The sequence below is a fragment of the Erinaceus europaeus genome, chromosome 3 (genome assembly GCF_950295315.1).
Source record: "Erinaceus europaeus chromosome 3, mEriEur2.1, whole genome shotgun sequence".
NCBI classification, from domain to species: Eukaryota; Metazoa; Chordata; class Mammalia; order Eulipotyphla; family Erinaceidae; genus Erinaceus; species Erinaceus europaeus.
The window spans coordinates 35,364,447-35,380,219 of NC_080164.1; the positions used below are offsets into that span (position 1 = coordinate 35,364,447).

Consider the following 15,773-nt stretch of genomic DNA (forward strand, 5'->3'; position numbering starts at 1 on the left):
ATTAGTTCACAGTATTTCTAGAAGGATTATTTCCTCCAGTTACCTAGTGAAGATAAGTACATTTATAATAATATCTTATTCTTCTAAGTAATTGCTGACTATTTCTAAACTCAGAAAGTGACTGTTGTAATGATATAAAGGCAGGAATGGTGGAGCTGGGTGTTGGTGCACCTGGTTGAGTGCACATGTTACAATGTGCAAGGACCCAGTTTCGAGCTCCCAACCCCTGCCTACAGAGGTAAAGCTTTGCAAGTGGTGAAATAGTGCTGCAGGTGTCTATCTCCTTCTTCCCCCTCAATTTCTGGCTGTCTCTATCAAATAAGGATATATATGTTTTTATTCTAAAAGGCAGAAATGAGCTTTACAGCAAAGAGAAATAATCAGAGAGGCATTCTGTAATTTGTCCAGATATGAAAATTAACATTGCAATACTTAGCACTAAAAACTATCATAAGCGTGCTGAGGAGATAGCATAGTGGTTATGTTAAAAACATAATTCTCTGAGGCACCAAAAGTCCTAGGTTCGAGTCCCAGCACCACCATATTCTAGTGCTTTAGTAATAATAATAAAAAACACTATCATAAGAAACTAGAAAAATAAATGTATAATAACTGGAAATACAGTAGCCATAGTGAACACTGCTGAAAAATTATCTAAAAGGAACTTATAAACCAAAGTCAATGGCTTTGCATTACCTATAAACTTCACTCATGCAAGCATCACATTCAGTTACCAGGGATAATCAAACTTCATGTGCAACATAAAACCAGATGTGACATCCTGTGACATGCCAACAGGAAGCACTTCTGGCATTGGTTGGAGCATCTCCAGTCTGAGTGAGAGTTCTTCTGATTGTGTTGAAGGTTCTTTTCCTTGTTGCACTTTACCAGTCCAGCTTCAGATCTGCCTTGCTCCATTTATACTTCCCTCCTCGTCGTAGAAACATCTTCTCATCAAATCCACTGAATTTTATGGCTTCTTCTATGCCAACATCTAGGATGGACTTGGAAGGATCCTTCCGCCCATTTTGACAGTTGAGAAAGCGCATCTGGAAAAAGCACGACAGAAATTGTGATATCTCCATATAATTTACCCGAGGATTCATCCAAAATGATTTCTGACATTCCAATCACTTCAGCAAATGTTTGCTAAGAATTATGGGATGGATCCTACAGTGAAGTAGGTAAATTTCACTCTCTTGCTCTATTCAGGCAACTCCCATTATTAACAGAACACGTTAGGTCAATTAAGTATTTGATAAATAGACTTAAATGCCTGCTACAGGGAACACATGTCCCTTGTGACAATGAAAGGGGCAGTAATTTAAAAAAAGCTTCTAAAGATCTGTTGACATCCAGACTATGTTTTGAAACTATAAGCCGAAGGGACAATTATTAAGAAATCAAAAAAGTTTGGCACAAGAGTGTGGAGACCAGTTTTTTATTAAGGTACATTTGGCAAAGTCACAGTCCAAGAATGATAATTTTTTGCCAGTATGATAATATGAGCTCCAAAAATAATTTTCATTTTGATTTTCTTCTCTACCTTGAGTTCATATTGTGGATATTTGTGTTAACACTTCTTTTTCCCTTATGCTCTATGACGGAAATACCTACTGACAGAAATGATATAACTATGAAGAATCATTAATCAATATAATAAATCAATTAATCAAAAAAAATTCCTCAGTCACCATAAACATGGCTCAAAACATCAAAACAGAAGTTGTGTATATTGAAACCATAGTTGCTGTTGGCGTTCATTTCTTTAAAGGTGGTCTTAGAGCAGAATCATTGTCCTGTGCTACAATATTGGCAAAGCTCTACAAATCTAGACAAGAACAAAATCTAGAGGAAAGGAAAAAGTGACTTGTTTTTCAATTTCAGGAAGGGCAGATTTTACTTTTCTTTCAAAAGGGAGCAGAAAATGAATAATATGGCTTTTGTAGAGGAACTGTAGCCTCTCCACAAAAGTCAAGGTCATCTGAATTGCTAAAGCTACAGTGAGGTAATTCCCCAGAAGCCGCTGATACTCTGGGAATCCTATTGCAGAAGAACTCCTAGATCAAGATGGCATAATGGAGGAAGGACTCTGCCTTGTATAATGTCACCTTTACTGTAACACTTGCAAATTCATAGCCAAAATGTACACAACATCCTTTTGTGTATGTGTGTTTGTGTGTGTGTGTGGGGGGGGTGACAGAGGGGATGGGTTATTACAAATACAGAGGCAAGTTGGAACAATGCCTGTTGAAGAAATATGCTCAGAACATGAAACATGGAAATAAAGTTTCTATAATATTAGTGCTTACAAAGGTACAAATTGCTGATTAAGAAGGACAAATATGGACCAAATAGTTAATAGTCATCATGATCCAGCTCTATCATCATTGGCCCATTATTCTCAAGTGATAAATCCCTAATTCATTAGAAATACTCACATATTCATCCAGAATAAGGTAGGAATCTTTCATCTGCAAAGAACAATATTAGACACAAATTTAGCTTCAAGTTTTTGTTTTCTGTATGTGTATTCATCTGTCTGTCTTGAAATGATAGTACTTTGCTACTTCTGGATTCAACATTTCCTATGAGTGACTTTTTGGGCCCCAGATTACATCAAATTGATGGAGTTTACAGTCAACAATATTTATACCCCCTTCCTATATTAGGGAGCTACTCTCTTCCCTGATCCAGCTTTCTGGTCCTATTTCCAGCCATGACATCATCTCTCCAGAAAATAACATGGATCCACCTGCATATCAGATTTCAGGCTCAAGGGAAAAAAGAAAAAAAAAAAACTAGTATAGCCATAGGCCTTTTGGAATATAACTAAAATATGCCTACTAGCTATCTACAAAATGGAGGACTCCCCAACTCTTCATCTGCACTATTCCAACCTTTAGGTCCATGATTGGTCAACGATTTGTTTGGCTTTGTATGTTAACTCTCTTTTCAACCACAAGGTTTTTCATTTTATACAAAGAGAATACCGATAAAACCACACCAGCCCTCCATCTTGCCCACATCTCCAGTGGACTTCAAACTCATTCAGAAGCCCGACAGCTGAAATGTATGAGGCTGCTGATGGAGGGATGTATCCTGTCAATCCCTATGTAACCTCTACAGTGATAAAGTTGGAGCTCTTGGGTGAAAAGTTGCCCTCTTTGGAAGCTGTCTACATATGTGATGGTGATCGAAACAGGAATGGCTTTACACTACCTTCTTGTTAGACTCAGGCACCAAGCAGGACACATCTTTGTGGCGCTCTAAAAATGTTTCAAATTCATCATCACTGATAACAAATCTTTCTGCTTCTCTCAGAGCATCTTCACCAGCATTCTCACCCTCAATGATGAGACACTGGAAAACCTGAAAGACAGATAGGGGTTACTTTGTGAAGATCCTTTCACCATTTATTCCTCATCCTAGACCTCATTTCCCCCATTCCAAGTAGTCTCTGCTTGCTTTTGGTGTTTGGTTTGTTTTCAGCTAGAGACAGAAAGGCAGAAAAAGACCACAGCACTGAAACTTCCTTCAATGAAGTGGGAGCAGGGTTAGAACCTGGGTTGTGGACCTGGCAAAGCAGCACACTATCCAAGTGAGCTACTTGTCCCAAATTTACCCTTTCTAAGCAGAGAACTGTCCAGGAATGAAGGAAGAGTTTAGGAAAATTCTGTTTTGCAGGAGTGGAAATTTACCCTGAAATGTTATATGCTGATCCTCCAAAAACATAAACACCCTTCAAACAGAAACTGATCAAGAGTTTGTTTGGCCTAGTCCTCTAAACTAATTTTTTCAGATCAAAATGACAGATGCTACTTGAAAGATATATAAACTATAAATAAACATCATGAAAATAAACAAGTCACTTATGATTGCTAAACCAAAAAGCAAGCGTTTTTCAAAATGTGTCTTTGTGTTTTTAAGATTAGTCTTTAAGACACTTACAATATGCTTGTCTTTCAATTAATAAATAATGAATAGTTTTCCAATGTCATTAATATTATTTTCACCATTCTTTTAAGTAAATAGATAAATGTGCATGATATGTTTTACTCCGCTATAAAGAAACTTTTAAAAAAGTAAAATCTCAGTCTTGGGGACTTAAGGTGACAAGAGATCAAAAGCCTTTCAGAAGTCAGATCTGTAGTGATATCCTGTTTGTGAGATGTCTGCATAGCATTTCACCGACATTTTAGTTAGCTTAAAAGTAGTGGTCCCAATGCTGTCTCTCTTGTTCACTCGACATCCACCTCAACTGCCCCTTTTATAGTACTCTTTAATCCTTAAACATACAGCTCATTGTCCCTGGTCACGTGATTGTTTCCATGGCACTTTCCATGAGGCAGACATCTTGTCAGAGACCACTCATTTTTTTTTCTTTCCCTCATATCATCTGTTCCAAGTCCACATGAAAGGTGAGAAAAGAGGTCAGACAGGTGTAGGCACTGGAATTGTAATTCTAAAGGGATTTTGGTCTCAGAATCTGGCAACTAGAAAGGAAGAAACTCTCAGGAGGTGATCGGGTTATAGGAGATAAGGAGAATCCTATGCACAGGCTTCAAAATATCTCTAAGAATTTAATGTATCCTTTTATCTCTGCCCTTAAAACATTCTAGAAGGGAATCAGCTCCAGTTCTTGGGATGGGAGGCAAAGGCAAAAATGAATGCTTAAAACTGTAAAAACTATTTAAAACTGTAAAAACCTGAAAGAAAGATGCAGGCCAGAGTTCTCTGAATTCTTACTATTTGCCAAATCCTTGAGCAAGTTTCTCCTGAATGCTTTCCAAATTGCAGCCTGTAAAAGGCACACTGTGTACTTACTTTCCAACGTATAGGGTTCAGTGCTTTAATTTGCTCATTCATATCCTCTTCCACATTGAAACGATTAATGACAGAATTAATCTTGAAGGCTACTCTGTAATCCCTGCACCACTGCCTCAGTTTCTTAAGATTTTCCACATGACCTTTCTTCCCTTGACCACGACCAATCAGAGCATTGACGTCCTCATTAAAGCTATCACAGGAGATGGCGAGAATATCCAAATAGTTGCCTGTGGGGAAATGAACACTGTTCAGCAATTTCTCTCAAACCAAAGCACTATAGGCTACTTTAGATAAAAAACAATCTTAATTGTATCTGTTTATTTATTTACTTACAAAGAGACCAGAGCATCACTCCACCAATTTCTGTGGTGCTGGGCATGTGCTCTATCATTAACTCACCTCCCTGGCCTTATGTTTTTAAGAAAGCACTTTGGCTCATATCCATGAAACTAACTGAAATATAAATTATACTCAACATGTGCAAAAATAACTAAAGTGTGGACACACACACACATTGAAGTAATAGAAAGACTTGCATTTGTTTTTTCCAGAACTTTGCACATATGTTTGTTTGTTAACATACCTAAATGAAGTTTTTTTTTTTTTTAAATAAATTTCTGCATTGGTGTCATGTGACTTCTAAGGTAAGTAGATAATTTGGTTTCTCCAGATATATTTGTGAGGATTTCAAGATGGACTTTCTTTTTCTCATCACTTAATTATTCTGTAGAAGAACCCTGTTACATCATGCCAAGTTCTTGACTTATTCATGACATCTTCTGTATGTTCTACTGATCATCTAAATACTTACAGAGACACAATATAACATACATCTGTATTAGATGCTGAGAAATTCAAGACAACCAGCAGGTTGGCAAAGGAACAAGAGTATAAACAGCTTCTCCCTACAATATAATATATATTTTAAGCACTGATAGTGGGTTCATTACTGAAGCACAGAAGATGGTGACTGGGATTATTGTTATTCAGAAGCACTTTTATTGTACTTCAGAATCTTCCTTCCTGCAGATGGGGACCAGGAACTTGAACTCAAGTCTTCCCAGATGTTAATGTATACACTCTGTTGGATGTGCTATCACCTACACCCTCCTCTTTATATTTTAATCTATGCTGCCCCATACTCTTCTTTGCCTCTTATGCACAGACATCTCCACTGTCTCACTTTTTAGGGTTTTTTTTAAACTGAAGTAATTTTATTTTATGTACAAAGATATCATTTCTACTGAAAATGTCTTGGATGGCCAATTCCAGGAAGTACACTCAGTCCAACTTAATGAATCCAATGTCCTTTGCATACTGGTGGAAACACTGTACATGTGGAGGCTGTATTTCCAGATCATACCATATGGGTTTGAGCAAACTCAGTAAGAAAGAGAACCATGGCTGAAATTTCTTCGGTGGCTCCAACAGAGCTGCTGATGACCTGACCTATCTTCCTTTGTCCAGTACAACAAGGTGAAAGGCTCCACTACCTCTTCACTCTTTCCTGAAACACTGAGGTGCTTTTGTGTTTTGTTGTTACTGTGACTATGTAAAACTGAGGGCTAAATCAGTTCTTACGTGACCACTTTAGGATAGAAATTCAGGATTTTAGAAGTTTCTTAAGAATTCTTCTCTAATTTCATAATCAGAGTAAATTTAACCTTAGTTTAGGGCCTAATTAGATATTATCCATATGGACAAGCTGTAATTCTCCATAAAAGCTGGAGAAAGATGAATATAATCAACTGACCTAAACTCTGAGCTGTGAATTTTCCTCAGTTGTCTACAGTGCTTAGAGTGAGTTATAGTTTGTTAGCTACTCACACACACTTGGCTGTCCCTATGATTTAACTAGTCTGTCCAAGGACATCCACTTGGCATCATGCTTTTTGAGCCTCAAAAGTAACTATCACAAAACAGGATATAGAAATTGATCATTATGTAAAATAACTGAAAAGTTCTAAAAATGTATCTTTAATTCTTAAGGACATATCATGTAGAGAAAAGGCACCTGAGTGAATGAGTGGACTCTAACAACAACAACAAAGTTCCAGACCCTAGATATAGACCAGGGCCTAATGGATGGGGATGGCGTACATATACATATGGATTCATGAGTTAGGGGAAATTATATACCTCAAAGTAAAAGTGCTTAATAGTCTGCTGTGAGTACACTCAGACTTAGTAAACACAGCAAGCAAGTAGAAAGACCTAAAGAAGATAACATAAAGTACCTAATCAAATATTTACTACTTAGGCCTTGACACCCTCCTCTCCTACCCCCTACTTTACATCCCTCCTTCACTTTAAGTCTAACCTCATCAGATAAAGAAAGGACTACAAAAGCTGGATATATATAAAGCAAGAGCTAGCATACTTTAATGGTAGCCATTTTGGTCGATACCAGGGTATGCCAATATCAGGGAATCCTTGGATTCTCACATAAATATGATGGGCCTTATCCTTTAATAGATCCCTCTCTTCATTATCACTGGTCACTTCCATCAAGAATGTTATCATAAGCCCTCTTGTGGTCCTCTCCAGGACCTCGCCCTCACTATAGAGCAATGGTAGGGACTATCCCATTCTCCAAAAGAAGGTTAGGTCAAACTACTCTGCCGCTGGACGAACACTGGTCCTAAAATGAGATCAGTCTAGAATGTCCCTTTTTGTGACCATGGACTGCAAGCTCAGAATGACAAGAACTCAGAGGTTACACAGGCTCCTGTCCTGTGTTAAATATGAGTATTATGGACCGTAGGTTAGATGGATGGGGTTTAACAGTTAATTATATTTATATACTTTCCTCATGTTGGGGAGCTACTCTCTGCCCTCATCCATCTTTCTAGTCCTATTATCAATTTTTGACACAATTTTTGTCTACATGGGTGTTAGCTATCAGACTCAGGCAAACATTACTAAAGTCAAGGGCCCCTTGGAATATACCTAAAGTAGACTTCTTAGCTTCTTCCCACCAAAAGACCCCTAATTTCACCTGCTATATTCCTACCTCTGGGTTCTTGTCTATTAAAAACTTTGTCCTGCTTTATTATCTTACTGCTTTTCAGCCACCAAGTTGCAGATGGTACTGATTTCATCCTGACTTCCCTGAGCAGACAACTTCACCAATGTGCCCAGAAGTCTTACCTCTCCAGATCCCTACCCCACTAGGGGAAGATAGTAATAGGCTGGTGGTATGGATTGGCCTGCCAACACCTATGTCCAGCGGAGAAGCAATTTTAGAAGCTAGACCTTCCATCTTCTGCACCCCCAAAACAATTTGGTCCATACTCCCAGAAGGATAAAGAATAGTGAAGTTTCCAGTGGAAGGTAGGGGACATTGAGCTCTGGTAGTGGGAAATGTGTGGTCTTGTACTCCTGTTATCCCACAATTGTGTTAATCATTATTAAGCCACTATTAAAAAAAAAAAAAGAAGTTCAAAACTAAGAACATAGAGATCTATGCTAATGTTTATGTTTTACCTAGTTGATTTCCCAGTCAGCTGAGAAATTCTAATGACCCTATTATGCCATCTTTCCAACTTTTGCTATGATATTCTAAAGTTTGCTCTCAGATTTTTTCGTTAAAGTCTTTGTGAAAAGATTATTAACAGAGCAGATCTAGCTGCTCATTCCTTGCAGCTTTTTTTTTTTTTTTTTTTGCCTCCAGGCTTATTGCTGGGACTCGGTGCCTACACTATTAATCCACTGCTCCTGGAGGCCATTTTTCCCATTTTGTTGCCTTTGTTGTTTTAGCCTTGTTGTTGTCATTATTATTGTTGTCATTGCTGTTGTTGTTGGATAGGACAGAGTGAAATCGAGAGAAGAGGGTAGACAGTGAGGGGAAGAGAAAGACAGACATTTGAAGACCTGCTTCTGTGCTAGTAAAGCAACCCGCTGCAGGTGGAAAGTCAGGGGCTTGAACCGGGATCCTTACTCCAGTCCTTGTGCTTTGCACCATGTGCGCTTAAACCCTGTCTGCTTAAACCCTCTGCACTACTGCCTGACTCCCTAGTAATCTTTTTAGACAGGCTGCAGTCATGATAGAATATCTATATGTCACGAATACATGAGATATATATGTCTGGATCAATGGAACATGTTAGATCAACTTGTTTCCAGGATTGTTTAGCAAGAAACTCTATGTACCTGGTTTCATTGATGGAGTTTCAGGATTTTAGTTACCATTATTGATTATATAGTAAGAAATGGTCCGCACAGTTTCAAAACCTCATCTCCTAAGTATCAGATGAGAGTTATTGGGAAAAGACACTCTAAACATATCCTTGCAGTTGATTCACTGTTAGAGAGAAAGCCCTGGGTAAGGGCAGACTGTGAAACCTAGCTTTGATCTTTCTAGAATCCACAGATGTACAGCTTTTTCCTGCTATTCCCACTTTGTATTCTTTATTCTTAGAAGCCTTCAGCATGGATAAAACTGGCAACTGAGTCTTTTGAGTTCTCCCAGCAAATTTCCAAACTGAGTGGTAGTGAGATCTCTGAAAACAGCTCTCCTGGTCAGGAGTGAACTCAAGCACAGAGTTGTCTCTGATCCTTTAAGTCAGAGAGAGAAAATTGGAGGCCCATAGAGTGTCTAGTTATGTATAAATATTTGTTCCTCATGAAACACCAAATATTTACTGTTTAAATCTTCTCTTTCTATTAACATTCATCATCAGGACTATATATGTCCTTCTTTCTTAGATCAGAGATGTCCTGTGAAAATCCTCGATGTGTTGTGAATGAAAGTATTCCCTGGATGATTCTAAGGATAAAGATGTTCATACAAAACAGGATCAGACAGATGACTTTAGCAGAACACATTCCTTGCATATGTGAGACTCTGCCCCATCTATGGTAGCAACAACAGCTACAGAGATGAAACTGAGTAGTTCTCCACAGATGACAGGATAGTGTTTTATTCACCGCCCCCCCACCTCTCTCTTTCTCTCTTCTATTTCAAGATCTAATTATTGAATTAAGGAGGTGCCTCAGCTTGGGAACACACGCATGAGACCCTGAGAGCACCACTGCCACATAGAAAAATAAAAGGAAGAAATGTTTACTGTGAGAGTCATGTTGCAACTGTTTCCTGAAATGAAAGAAGAGATAACACCTAACATTGTTCAAGTACTTCCTATTGCGAGATATTGCTCTAAGCATATGACATTTATATAAAACAAGTGTAAGAGATGCCAGTGACCATAGGACCCAGTGACTCATAACCGTGGAATCCCTTAGAGTTTTCCAAATTGTCCTTGCCACATACCATCTTTCTCTGACCTAATGATCCCGGAGTTCATTCCCAACACAGAGATAGTATTTAAAGTTTCTCAGTAGTGAAATGTGCAACCGAATAAGAAAATGAAGTGGCCTGATGGTTAAGCATAATAGTTATGCAAAAGACTTTCATGCCTGAAGCTCTGCTGTTTCAGGTTCAATCAGCAGCACCACCAAAAGCCACTGCTGAGCAGTGCTCTGGTTTCTCCATATTTGTCTATCTTTTTCTCTCTATTTCTCTCATTAAAAGATAGATACAAATGTTTTTAAAAGAAGAGAATGACCACTTTAGTTCAGTAGCTAAGTTTACATAAGACTGATACAGTCATTTCTTTGAGTATTTAAAGAGTTAAACATGAATACCAAACAGAAGAATAATATCATGACTTACAAAATAGTAATCAGCTAACCCCACCTGCACTGGCTAACTTAAAGCCATTGGTTTTTATAGTTGTCAAAAAGAAACATATAGAAGAGTTATGTTTATCAATATTTCCTGCTATCTATTTTTGCTAGACTTGTTACTTAAAGACTGCAGCACTAAAAACACTGTAACTCCACAGACTTTGAAAAGAGATTAGAGTGAGCATGTTTGTTTCCTCCCACCCAGTCCCTAGCACATCTGGCTCAGTGCCCTGACAGAGGAAAGGAAGACACCATTTCTAACTTCAGGGACAACTATAGGCACTCAACTTGCTCACCATAATCCTTGAACCACTTTTTCCGGATTAGGCTCCCATTGCTCACGATGCTCACACTTGGCAGGCAGAGCTCCTCCTTACAGAATTTCACCATCTTGCCTAGGTAGTCACCTCGATCAGGAAGAAATGGCTCCCCACCTGAGAAGTTAATTTTTTCCATACCTGTGAGGGGCAAAAAATACTGTTTACTTTTCTGTTTTTTTTTTCTTTCTTTATTATTAGATATAGACAGAGAGCAATTGAGAGGGGAGGGGGAAGTAGAGAGGGAGAGAGAGACAGAGAGACACCTGCAGCTCTGTAGGTGGGGGACCAGGGTCTTTCCCCCTGCAGGTGGGGGCCAGGGTCTTGAACCCAGGTCCATGTGCACTATAATGTGTGCGCTTAACCAGGTGTGACACTGCCTGGCCCCTACTATTATTTTTATCTTACAAACATTCCCTGCTATTTTGATGACAAAAGTAATTTTCCTTCTTACTTTCATTTCTCTTCCTTCCTTCCTTTCTTCCTTCCTTTCTTTCTCTCTCTCTTTCTTTCTTTCTTTGTTCCTTCCTTTCTTTCTTTCTCTCCTTATACTGTCATCAAAGTTATTTCTGGAGCTCTGTGCCTATAAGACAAACCCACCTCTTCTGGTGGCCATTTTTTTTCTTGTTTTTACTTGACAGGACAAAGAGAAGGAAGGAGGTAGAGTGGGAGAGAGAAAGAGAGACTGTGCTGATGCTTTACTGCCTGTGAAGCTTCCCCCATGCAAGAGGGAGACCAGGAGTTTGAATCTCGTTCCTTGCACAAGGTGATGTGTGCACACAGCATGGACCAGCAACACGAGGCCCCCAAGATAATATGCATGCAACAATAAAAAGACAAAAACATGCACAAAGATCCAGAATAAAGCTCCTGATCTCCACCTGCAAAGGTAGAAGCTTCACAAACAGTGGAGAAATGATGCAGATATGTCTCTTTCTCACTCTTTCTCCTTATTTATCTCTGTCTGTATCAGAAAATGACAGAAAAATAAAAGGCCACCAGGAACAGTGGAGTTGTGGTACAGGCACTGAACCTCAGCAATAACCCTGGTGACAATTTTTTTTTAATAAATGAAAAATGAAAGTACATCAGTAATTGATAGGAACTTAAACACACCATGTATGGGTATGAAATTATACTTCTGAACACTGTTGAATCATCAACAAAATTATATTTATATACAACACAGAAATAATTCACCTGAGAAGACTCAAATATTGCAGTTCTTCAACGTTTTTATTTTCAGTACTCCTCACTTTCTCTTTCTGTAAAATGCAAGCCTGTCTAAGTCGTGGACAAACTCAGGCTGTTCACACATCGTTCTTTTTCTTTAAGTGGAAACGGATACCTTTGCACATACTCCTGTCCTCAGAAGCTGCAGGGACAGGGAGGGGTCTGTTCCTTCCACCCACAAACTCACCTGAACATTCTGTGGCAGGATGGTGCTTTTACCAGATGATGGAAAATGATAAAGAAAATTCTGGTGAAGCCCATACATGCCCTCAATAGCCCTCTCTCTCTGATCCCCCCATATTGTAACTGTAACTCTCATTTAAATTCTGGGATAGGGGCTCACCAGCTTCCTTGAGCATCAACAGTCCTCTCTTGACCTCTTCCAGGGGCATCACAAAGGATGTTTTGGCCGTGTGGAAGCAGAAACCACACTTGTAATTGCACTGACGGGTGAAGTGATAGTTGACACTGATGGGAATGATGGTGGGCACATCTAGGTTCTCTTCCTCTTCCTCGATGCTATCCTCTGCTTTTTTCTTGTCCTGCTGCAGCTGATCCCTCTTGGTCCTTGCAAGCCAGAAAGTGATTCTGAGCCAGAGACATAGGGAGTCCAGGCTGCTCCACAGGAAGCTCAGTGGTTGCCTGAGAAAGCTTATCAGTTTTCCAGCAAAAGTCAGAGGCATAAATACCCACATGGTGACTGGAATCTGAGGTGGCCCTGCAGGTCCCTTTATATTTATGCTTGAGCTACCAGCCAGAGGAGGAGACAGACACACCTCTGTTGATTAACTCTCAGCTGAGTTCAAGTTTCGATTTTTACATTCACGGAAAATGAAAGTTGGAACAGAGCCAAGACAGATGGCTCAGAAATAGAGTAGAATCTGCCTTGCTTTGCTTGACTGCTTGCCTTTGTCTGCTTGGGTGAGCACAGTCCCTCTAAGAATGCAGACACGGGTCTTGATTTCTGTCTCTGGTTCTAGCTAGGCACCAGAGATAGTCATTGCTTCTGCTGTTGTATTGTCCATGAGTGATACAACATGTATAGGAGTTTGTGCCCCATCTCCTTCACAGTAATTCAGTAAAAGCTTCTTACAAAAATCAAATGGTGAGTAGGGTGACTGAACCCATAAGGTGACAGCAGCATCCACTGGCCTAAGAGTACCTTTCTGATCACAGTCAAGGTGCATATGTGCTGAAGACCATATATTATGCCTTTTTATTTATTTATTTATTTTTGAATATTTGTTAGTTAGTTGGTTTAGGTAGAGATAGAGAGAAACTGAGATGGAAGGGGGAGGAGGGTGGGCAGTGGTGCACCCAGTTAAGGCCACATATCACCATGCACAAGGAATTGGGGTTGAACCCCTGCTCTCCCACCTGCAGGGGGAACTCTTCATGAGTGGTGAAGCAGGTCTACAGGTGTCTCTCCTGGTCTCTATCTCCTTTCCCCTTTCAGTTTCTCTCTGCCCTATCAAGTAAAATAGGAAAAGAAAGGGGGGTGATGATCGCCAAGAGTAGTGGATTCCTTGTGCAGGCACTGAGCACCAGTGAAAATCCTGGTGGAAGAGAGAAGGAGAGGGAGAGAGAGAGAGAGAGAGGGCCGCAGCAGTGCTTCACTGCTCCTGAAACTTACCCTCTGCAGGTGGGCACCCTGGTCTTGAACCTGGGTCTTTGTACAAGTGAATGTGTACTATACTCTACCAGATGTGTCACTGCCCAGGCTCCTATAACTTTTTATTTTTTTCAAAACTGAAAGTGCATATGAAGAACCACTCTTTTATTCAGAGAGACGGAAAGAGAGAGAGGCAGAGCAAGTAGATGTGGGACTTAGCACCAGAGCTTCTCCCAGTGCCATGGCACTCCCATGTGGTGCTTGGAATTAAGCCTGTGGCACACACATGAGAATTCTAACACCCTACCTGATGACTATCTCTCTGATTCTAAGAGTAAATGTTTTTTTTTTTTGTTTTGTTTTTAGTATCCTATTTGTCTTTAGTATCCTATTTGTCTATTTCTAAAGAGAAAGAAAGAATAAAAGAAAGGGAGAAAGAGAGAAAAGTCACAACATTGTTCTGGCATACATGGTGTTGGGGATCAAACCCAGGGACTCAAGCATGCAAGTCCTACCTTCTATTCTGTGAACCATCTCCTAAACTACACATTCTTTGTTAGTTATTTAGCTTATTTAATGCATATTGGTTATGCCAAGATTTAGATATTTATATTTGTCCTGCACCCCTAGAACACTCTTATTAGAATAAAATCATACAACTGGTATATATGTTTCATACACACACCTCATACAGTCCCCAGGTGTCACATATGATTTGTTATTTGTGTAACACAGGTCTAAATGCACCCTTATTACTTTGGACCAGAGTTATCAGTGGGTCTTCATGCCTGTCCAGCCCCAACATTCCTGACAGCCATTTCTTGCTTTCCTTTTCTTTCTTTTATTTTATTGATAGAGGGTGAGAGAAAGAGATAGAGAGGAAAAGAGATGGGGAGTCAGAGACAGAGAGAAGAAGAGATCTGTAGCTCTGTTTCACCACTCATGGAGCTTCTGACTTTCAGGTGAGGACTGGGAGCTTGAACCCAAGTCCTTGTGCGTGTTAATGTGTGTGCTCTACCAGGTGAACCACTACCTGGTTCCAGGTATACAGCCTTACAAACCAGTACCTGTACCTATTACATAAACTATTTTAAAAATATTTATTTAGGCTCTGTTGCCAAGTGAATAGCACATTGGACTTCTATTGATAAAAAATATTTATTCCCTTTTGTTGCCCTTGTTTTATTGTTGTAGTTATTATTGTTGTTCTTGATTTTGTTGTTGTTGGATAGGACAGAGAGAAATGGAGAGAGGAGGGAAAGACAGAGAGAGGGAGAGAATGATAAGACACCTGAAGACCAGCTTCACTGTTTGTGAAGGGACTCCCCTGCTGGTGGGGAGTCAGAGGCTTGAACCGGGATCTTTACACGGGTCCTTGCACTTTGCACCACCTGTGCTTAACTCTCTGTGCTACCCCCCGACTCTCACATAGACTCTTTACTGGAAGGCTAGTTTCCATCCGTGACTATACAATTGATTTTTTTTTTAACCTGGTATACCTGCCCTCTTCCCACTGGTAATTCGTATTTTGTTCTTATAGTTTGCACTTATTTTATTTTTATTTTTGTTTGGTTTTCTCATTTACCACATATGAGTGGTTCTAAAATCTGTATCAATTTTAGCACAGCAGGGAAATAAGAGTTCTTTTTCATTTTTATTTTTAACTGACCTAGGGAATGATCTCAGAAGTTCACACATACACAGTGCGATCACTGAGCAGCCTCCCTGATCGACTCCCCCCCACCCCCATATTTTACATTTTAGGGAAGGAGGAGTGTGATGGATAGGTGTACAGAGGAAAAAGGAAGAAAAACTAGCCATGGAGTGTGGTGTAATCCACGGTACTATCATGTGGCACCAGGACTCAAAACCAGGACCTTGTGCTCGGTAAAGCAGGCATTCTATTGGCTGACCTATTTCCTGGTCTCAACCTGCACTTTTTTTCTTTTCTAATAATATTGCCTGGGGCATGGTATTCATTTGTTTTATTTTTCAGATTTCTCTGAGTTCTTAATTTTTGCACTGAACAATTCACTAGTTGAGCCTTCCTTGATTAGAATTGTGTGTGAGTGTGTGGCCTTAGGTTTTTCCAG

At 39.6% G+C, this 15,773-nt stretch overlaps 1 protein-coding gene and 1 pseudogene across 1 annotated transcript; both read right to left on the minus strand.

Annotated features, from left to right (window-relative positions):
• Positions 1–433: 433 nt before the first annotated feature.
• On the minus strand, positions 434–12,797 carry RSAD2 (radical S-adenosyl methionine domain containing 2). Its single transcript, XM_007522253.3, has 6 exons — positions 12,412–12,797; positions 10,815–10,976; positions 4,828–5,057; positions 3,223–3,372; positions 2,442–2,474; positions 434–1,049 (listed from the first exon to the last, which is right to left on the minus strand). The coding sequence occupies exons 1-6, from the start codon at positions 12,761–12,763 to the stop codon at positions 885–887; spliced, it is 1,092 nt and encodes a 363-aa protein (XP_007522315.1). The 5' UTR covers positions 12,764–12,797; the 3' UTR covers positions 434–884.
• On the minus strand, positions 6,097–7,225 carry LOC107522451 (small ribosomal subunit protein uS14-like; annotated as a pseudogene).
• Positions 12,798–15,773: the final 2,976 nt, after the last annotated feature.

Excerpts from the sequence above, each read along its gene's own strand:
- RSAD2 (XM_007522253.3), bottom strand. The coding sequence starts at position 12,763 with ATGTGGGTATTTATGCCTCTGACTTTTGCTGGAAAACTGATAAGCTTT. Across the intron at positions 5,058-10,814 it reads AAAGTGGTTCAAGGATTATG|GCAACTATTTGGATATTCTC; the intron begins GTGAGCAAGTTG and ends ATTTCCCCACAG. Across the intron at positions 1,050-2,441 it reads ACCTTATTCTGGATGAATAT|ATGCGCTTTCTCAACTGTCA; the intron begins GTGAGTATTTCT and ends TGCTTTTTCCAG.